This window comes from Rana temporaria, chromosome 2, assembly GCF_905171775.1.
Source record: "Rana temporaria chromosome 2, aRanTem1.1, whole genome shotgun sequence".
Taxonomy (NCBI): domain Eukaryota; kingdom Metazoa; phylum Chordata; class Amphibia; order Anura; family Ranidae; genus Rana; species Rana temporaria.
The window spans coordinates 334379062-334387722 of NC_053490.1; the positions used below are offsets into that span (position 1 = coordinate 334379062).

Below are 8661 nucleotides of genomic sequence, written 5' to 3' on the forward strand. Positions count from 1 at the left end.
GTAATAATAATCATAAAAATCTTTGTATTGTTTTATAAATTCTACGTAAGTCTTTCTCAGATTTAAAGGCCCCTTGTTACAGTATATAAAGGGTGTGGCAGGTCCTATTTAAGGAGACATCGAGGAATCAAAGGTCCAAAGAGAATCCAAATGTCACCCCTGTTTGCTTTTTTGTTTTGCTTGGCACCCAGAGCTGAACTGAACATGAGCCTGAAAGGGTTTAGATATTTCTGGGCTCATTCAAATCTGCAAAGAGACTGGAGAACTTAAATCATGATCAAGAATTTCCCCATCCACCATCTTGTGTTCTAGTGTCTTTGATGAAGACTGGGAACATAAAGGAAAATCTTACTTAAATTCTTTGACTGCTTTGAAGTATTGCAAACATCATTGACTACCAAAAATAAGTCATGGCACATGTCTTTGGCAATCAAATAGTTAATATCACCACTGGCACTATGCTGTGAGAGAAACCTGTGCATGGTGTCAACAGTACCAAAATGGTTAACTTAACATTATTACATGTTTATGAGATCCCGCATAATATGGAAGCAGCAAGTTGAATGGGCATGACGTTTTTCTGTTTTTATATTCAGCAGTCAGCTTCCCACACATCTTGTGTAAGCATCTGAGAGACTTAGCAATATGTTCCTTCCAGAATAGTCATAGGCGCCTGCTGTTCATTCTGAATCTGCCCCGTCTGATGTAGAAGCCATGGATTTTGTTATCCATTTTCTCCTTAGTAAACACACCATCATACATTAAGAGATGACACATAAGCAGCTTTCGAGCATAAAAAATTTAAGCAGAGCAGCCAAGTATGTTGTCATTTAAAAAAGCAACCAAAATAATGTTTTCAATGAAGTCAGAAGATGCAGGGAACATTCCTTATTAGAGAAGAGAAGCCTATGGTTTACATAAGAAACATAAAGGCTAGTCAAGCGCACTTCTTAAAGATGGCCATCCATGGGTCGAAATTCAGCCGGTTCAGCAGGGACATATATACAACCAGCCTGTCTGGTTTTTGAATGATCAGGACAGCCAGCTACTGTATAGCTATAGCTATAGCTGGCAATTCTGATCATTGCATTCTGAAAGCAGGAAGTGCTCCCCACTGTCAGAACATGTGTGGATGGGGGAGTCTTTTTCCCCCCTTTTTTACATAATCTACAAAAATCTATACTAAATATTTACACAAAATTGAACACTCTAACAATATTCAAACTTCCGCTTTCCATATCTAATTTATTGTTCCTATGTGGCCAATATCTGTCTATCAGCATGCCTAAGTTTTGGGGATTCCCAGAAATTCTGAGCATGAAATGAACCAGCAAACAGGCACCTGGACATCTCTAAATTTTAGACCTGGGACCACCTTATAAAATAATGCAAGCCCACAGGATAACTTCAAGATCTGGGGTTAAAAAGATTTGCACATATTCCAGCTTAGCTATTTTTGAATGAATGCTACTATTACTATAATGGCTAAAGAGTGTTGATCCTGAAAATCAAATTTCATGAATTTAGATGTCCTGGACTGAACCTGCATTTCAGTGTTGTTTTTGGCATTTTAAATTCCCAAAAGACTTCTAGGAGACAGGTGGCCCCAAAGGCTGTTTTTTTAATTACTGAGGGCCAGATCCACAGACGAAGTACGCCGGCGTATCTACTGATACGCCGGGATACTTTTAAATTTCCCGCGTCGTATCGTTGTTTTGAATCCTCAAAACAAGATACGGCGGCTTCTGGGTTAGATCCGACAGGTGTACGTCTTCGCACGCCTTCGGATCTAAGATGCAATACTTCGGCGTCCGCTGGGTGGCGTTCACATCGTTTTCCGCGTCGTGTATGCAAATTAGTGATTTACGACGATCCACGAACGTATGCGCGGCCGTCGCATTTTCTAACGTCGTCTGTAGTCGGCTTTTTCCGGCGTATAGTTAAAGCTGGTATTTTGCGGCGTATAGATAGACTTGCCATGTTAAGTATGGCCGTCGTTCCCGCGTCGAAATTTGAGATTTTTTCTTTTTTTTGCGTAAGTCGTCCGTGAATAGGGATGGACGTAACTCACGTCTAAGTTAAAAAAATTACGTTGTTGCGACGTCATTTCGCACAATGCACGGCGGGAAATTTCTGGACGACGCATGCGCAGTTCATTCGGCGGGGACGTGCTTCATTTAAATGAAACCCGCCCCCAACCCGCCCAATTTCAAATCCGCCGCCAGAAATACACTACGCCGCCGTAACTTACGGCGCAAACTCGCTGAGGATTCGAATATACGCCAGGTAAGGTACGGCGGCATAGTGTATCTCTGATACGCTGCGCTGATCCAAATGTATGTAGATCTGGCAATGTATATCTGCTTCTGCTCTTGCCTAGGCACCCTAAGCTTCCATAGAAGTGCCACTAGTCCCATCCATCTATCGTTGTATCCCTGGTAGCATTATTAAAAAAAGTGTCTTCAGTTGTCCCATGATCTCATCTGGCAGGGCTGGCAGAATCTTCCCAAACAATTATGCACAAAATGCATATTTTTGCTGATCTGTAATACACTTATTGATTTGAATAGGAGTTTAAAAACAATGAATTTCAGAGGGTTGGGGATTTATTTTTTTATTTATTTCAGCATAACTATAATTGATTGAACTTTTTAGAAGTTTTCTTATCTATATTACCATCCATTATACAATTGTACCATCCTTTTGCCCTTTTTTTGGCTTCTTATTGTTACCAATTTTTAGTTCTAAGTTATTTGAATAATAATAATAATAATAATAATAATAATAATAATAATAATAGAGTAATAAAGAATGCGCTATTCTGTAAAAATAAATCATATTACATCCAGGTACAGGACAAATATCTCGATTGCTTAAAATGAAATGCAATTGCCAAGATAAAGATTGTTTAGATGTAGGTTAATTCCCCTAGTGTGTGCATGTATGATTTTCCTGGCTACTCAAAGTTTGAATTATTTGCTTTCTTTTTTCCTTGACTAAGTTAGAATTAACCCTTGTATGTACAGTATGTCCTATACATGTTACTGCTAGCTGTTAATGACATTGATATTGTTTTCCTTTAAAACATAATAATTTTTAATCATTTATTTTACACACTAGAAAAATAATCACTTATTTGTAAATTGCAAAATTATAGATGGAAAACAAAGAAAAACAATGTTATGAACTTTAGCCATTTTACTAGACAAGATCCCAGATTCCCTGTCTTCGGACCTCTAATTGCATAATTTGCTTTGCCTATTTCTAAGGTTACATGTACTTTTTCTTCCAGAAATTGAAAGTGAATTGCTTAAGGACCAGCAAAAGATGATAAAGAAATCCTCAGAGCTTAATGACCTTGAAGATGAGATCAGGAAGATTCGAGATGACATCAGTAATAGAGCTGTCTTCTATTCAACCTGTAGGGATTAAAAAGAACATTGTAAATGTCCACATTGGTGTCCTTTCACAGAAGACATATTTAAACTTGTGGTAACACAATACTGTGCAAAAAGATATGCCCTTTTCAGTATACACACCAGGCAATAATTTCCCAATTCTGGACATTCACCTATTTATTAAAATACTCTCCCCCACTGATAAAGAATTTAATGCTTGTTTTTTTTTTCTGTGGGATGATACACAACAGAATATTATTTATCTTAATACCTGGTAACCTTTTCTTCTTCAATGCATTCATGTTGTGACTATTCAGTCCCTGAATCCGCTGTTCTAATAATTTATTAATTTAAACAATAAATACGACAATGCCTGAAGATTTCTGTAAGGATTTTGGTCAATTGTATTTTTTGTGTTTTTTTTTTTTTTTTTAAGTTTATAAACTGATGTTTTATACCATTTTTTATTAATTGTATGCACTGTAAAATGTTTATTTTACAAATAAATATTTTTCTGTCACATCTATTGAGGACACAGAAATTCTTAGATTGTTGGGTTATACTTCCACCTACAAGAGAGATGGATACTGACATAAAAAACAAACATTGACTTGCACAGAACAACTCTGCCCACAACTGTCATGTCTCAATTGTTTGGGAGAGCAGATGTGTTTTTTTCCCCAGCTCTGCTGTTCTCTGTTTGGAAGATTTTCTACTATCAACAGCTGCTCTTAGATTCATGTTGGAAATGTTAAATCCTGGAAGTGTCTTCAGTTAGCCAATGAACACTGGTAGATTTATTCCAGATATGTTAAATCCTGGAAGTCTCTCTAAACAGCCAGAGTGGATATTTCTCAATTTATACTCATGTTCTATCTGTAGCCTGAATTTCTGAAAGTTTCTCAAATAAGCTGAAGTTACTGGTAGATTCATGAGAAAAGGAGCCTACGGCTAAGGTTGGGACTTTGAATCGAGGCAATAACTATATATGCCTCCATCCCCGATAACTTGAATGGAAAAACTAAAAGGTGGGACTTGGATTGAAGCACAATACTGAATTATATGAACCAAAATATAGTAAAAATTGTTTTATTAAAACAAAGAGGGCATGACATATACATAATAAGATAGTGTGGTAATACTCATGAGTTTCAATGATGACAATCTAGATATTACATAATAGTACATGATTAGTCCAACATAACACACATGGTAATGTATAGTGATTGTGGGTCTCAGTACATAAAATCTAGAGAGTACATGATAGTACATATTTATCTCAGGTTAACAACCATAGTAATAAATCTTAGATATGTGAACCGGCTTTGTAGTGGTAACATATAGACAAGAAGGTAATAATATATTGGTTCATTAAAGTAGAATATTGAAATGCAGATATTGAACATATACACTGTGACAAATCATCATATAATGGCTATACGCGTTTTGTGTTCACTTTAACACTCATTAGGAGCAGATACACAGTGTGAGGGTATCTATAATAGAAAAAAATGCCATAGTAATAAGGTAGTAAAGGTTATAGAAAACATAGAAAAGAGGGGGAACAACTAAGGTCCCAATCACTCTCACCTAATTGTAATATATTGGTAAGATAGTAGGGTGGTATTGAAAGTTGGGGGCAACTAAGGAAGGCATCATCCCCGGGAGCTGAGACGGTGACAGCTTGGCACGGCGGTAGCAGCAGCAACCAGTGGTAAGCAGTGAGAATGTGCAGATGCTCTATACTTGCTTTCTTTGTAATACCAATTAAAGCCCCTCTCTGGGTAAAAAGTTGACCCTCTCCCACTTCTCCCTCTCGCCCACCTCAAACTGTTTGAGTTAAATAAAAAAAGGAAAACAGTTAATGCCCCTATTTTACTTACCCAATGCTGCAGTCATGAGACCCTTTCAACTTGAGTCTTCTGTTTACTTCCTGGATGGGTCTTTCCTTGTGTGTCCTAGTCACTGCCTACTTGACTTGGACACTTCCTTTGGCTGTCCAGTGGTGGGATACTCTCAGGATACAGAAGACTACTAATTTTAGTGTAGGGGTGTGGATGGGAACAGAGTGTCTGGATGCCATCACACTGCAGGATTAATGGTCCCCCACATCCACCAATGACAGCACCAAAACACCTGGTTGGTGCAGGCTGATCATGTACTGATAGTATTCTATGCTGAATAGCAAAATCACCATTGGATTTTACTCTATATTAATACAAACTAAGAACCAAATCATGGTCAGATTGTCCTTTTTGCTAATGCTGGCTGAGTAATAAGTTATGGCCAGATTGTATTATATGCTAATGCATGCATAATGCAAGTAAATATGGTCATACATGGATTGATGTTGGTCTTATTCAGCAGGGACCAGCAGCATTTCAATCCATGTATGGGCTAGTTGGTTGTAAACAAGTTGATCTATCAATTGACTTGTATACAACCAGCCTGTTAGGTTTTTCCTGAACAATCAGTGCCGCCAGCTATAGTTTGCAGCCATGATCACTGTACTCTGTCGGTAGGGAAGGTTTCCCACCAGCAGAATATAATCGCACAGCAGGAGACTTTCCCCATCCACATTGAAAGTGCACTGCAGGGCTTAGTCCCATTAAGCTCTTGTGTGAAATGAGCTCCTTATGGTCTGGTTTAGCTGTCTACTGGGAACTACATCTAGGCCAGAGGTGTAAAACACAAGGCCCGCAGGCCGAATCCGGCCCTCCAGGCCATTTCATGTGGCCCTCGCACCTCTCCCGCAGCTGCAGGAGAGCTTCAGTCCTCCTCTGGTCCTACTCCAGACCCTTGCTTTCAGCTTTCAGGCAATGCATCCAGCTGCATCCAATGCATCCAGCTTCTTCCCAGCAGCAGCATAAGGAAAGGGGGTACACTGTAATATAAGGGAGAGCGGGGGACTCAACTTCTGATGGTGGGGTGGCTCTTGACATCTAATGTAAAGGGGAAGGGATGCATTGGACATCTAATCTTACAGATACAACCGGCCCCTTTGAGGGCAATCATAATGCTTATGTGGCCCACAATGAAATGGAGTTTGACACCCCTGATCTAGGCCATGGGCCACTGACACCTGTATTCCTCCTCCTCTGCCAAATCCAACTTAGACATGCTGCTTTATGTCAGTATGCCCTCGCAGATTTTCTATTAGATGTAGACTGTATGCCTTCTCTAAAAAAATAATCTTGCAGACTGATTTTGGTCTGCAGCTATTATGCCCACATCTAGGAATTTGTTTTCTCTTGATTGTGGTGGTCAGCTTTATCCTTTAAATTAGTGGCATTAATGGCTCCAGCTTGGGATTATATCTTGTTGAGACATGGGATACATGTTGTCAAATCGCTGTGATGTTTATCTCCAGCTGTACCTTTGTCCTGGAACAATGTTTTATACAATTCTACTGTTGTCAAGAGCACCCATCTTCCTTGGCAGAAGAAACCTAAGCAATACACTGTTAGGTCTTTCTTCTCTCTCCCACAGTTGAGAAATGTTCCTTTTGTGTCTCTACTTCCTTGTCAAGACCCTCCAAGCCCAGTTCTCACTCTGTTTGCAAAGTCTGTCACTCAAAGTCTGCCAAATCCTCAGGCTAGCATTTGTTGCCATGCAAGTTTGCTCCCACTTTCCAGAGTGGGGGAAAACTTGAAAAAAGTTCACCTCCAAACTTGTGTGACCCACAGATTTCAGGTTGATAAAGGTGCTACTGCCCTTGTTCCTGTAATGGAAACATTTCAGAGATTCATTTTTCAACGTATTCACCCTTTACCAAAGAGACTTTCTGATTTCTGTAAGCATCGAGGACACATACCTGCATGCCTCCATGTTTTCAGTACATCTGTGTTTCTTACTGTTTGCTATTAGTTCATGGCCCAGCCCATCAGCCTCTTGTCTGCACCCCAAGTGTTTACCAAGTGTTAAATTTAGTACTAGACCTGATACACATTCCTATTGTGGCATAGTTGGATGACCTACTGTTTAGGGAACATTTGGTGCAGGCTGTGTTGGGCAATGTGACTTTGACTGCCCAGAAGTTGAGCCTTCAGGAATTGATGCTGGAACTCATCAATTGAAGTATATAGATGTAATCCTGGACACAGATCAGGCCAGGGTGTTTCCTCCTCAGAAATGTCATATTTTCCAGTCTCATATTCAAGCCTTCTATTTTAGGAGTCACCCAACGCTAAGTCCTGGGCATGATGCTAACCACTCTTGCCCAGTTATACTCCAACACCTTAACAACACAATGTTTTTCCACCATAGACAAGTCAAACATGACCCTTGACAGATCAAAAATAAATGGCAGTTGAAAAAAATGGCAGGTAGTCCAGTGTTAATTTTTGTTGACTAAATTACTATTTTAGTCAAATGAAATACGATAAAATAGTACATGGATTGAAAACTGGCTACAGGGGCGAGTTCAGAGGGTAGTGATACATGCGGAGTACTCGGAATGGTTGGTTGGAAGGTGGGGGCCCCCTCGGTTCTGTCCTGGGACCAATCCTATTTAATTTATTCATAAACAACCTGGAGTATGGAATAAACAGCTTAATCTCTGTATTTGCAAACTATACTAAGCTAAACAGGGCAATAGCTTCTCTGCAGGATGTGGAAACCTTGCAAGAAGATCTGCGCAAATTAATGAGGTGGGCAACTACATGGCAAATGAGGCTTATTGTAGAAAATTTTAAAATAATGCATTTGGGTGGCAAAAATATGAATGCAATCTACTCACTAGGGGGAAAACCACTGGGGGAATCTAGGATTGAAAAGGACCTGGGGGTCCTAGTAGATGACAGGCTCAACAATGGCATGTAATGCCAAGCTGCTGCAAGCACGGCAAACTGAATATTGGCATACATTAAAAAAGGGGATTATCTCCAGAGATAAAACAATAATTCTCCCAAGACTTTGGTCCGGCCACATCTGGAGTACACTGTCTAGTCCTAGGCACCAGTCCTCAGGTCCTCAGGAAGGATGTGCTGGAACTGGAAAGAGTCCAGAGAAGGGCAACACAACTAATAAAGGGACTGGAGTTATGAGAAAAGGTTAAAAGCACTGAACTTGTTCTCTCTGGATAGAAGACGCTTGAGAGGGGATATGATTTCAATGTACAAATTCCGTACTGGTGACCCCACATAGAGATTAAACTTTCTGCAAAAGTGAATTTAATAGGACACACACCCATTCACTAAAATTAGAAGAAAAGAGGTTTAACCTTAAACTGCATAGAGGGTTCATTACTATAAGTGTGGTTAGG

At 39.6% G+C, this 8661-nt stretch overlaps 1 protein-coding gene across 2 annotated transcripts in view; it reads left to right on the forward strand.

Annotated features, from left to right (window-relative positions):
* The window catches only part of LAMB3 (laminin subunit beta 3), a 110743-nt gene extending 106967 nt beyond the window's left edge, over positions 1-3776 (forward strand). For both annotated transcript variants that reach the window (XM_040337520.1, XM_040337521.1), the window contains exon 23: positions 3293-3776. In XM_040337520.1, coding sequence (XP_040193454.1) covers positions 3293-3432 — 140 coding nt within the window. In that variant the 3' untranslated portion in view covers positions 3433-3776. The remainder of the gene's footprint in view (positions 1-3292) is intronic.
* Positions 3777-8661: the final 4885 nt, after the last annotated feature.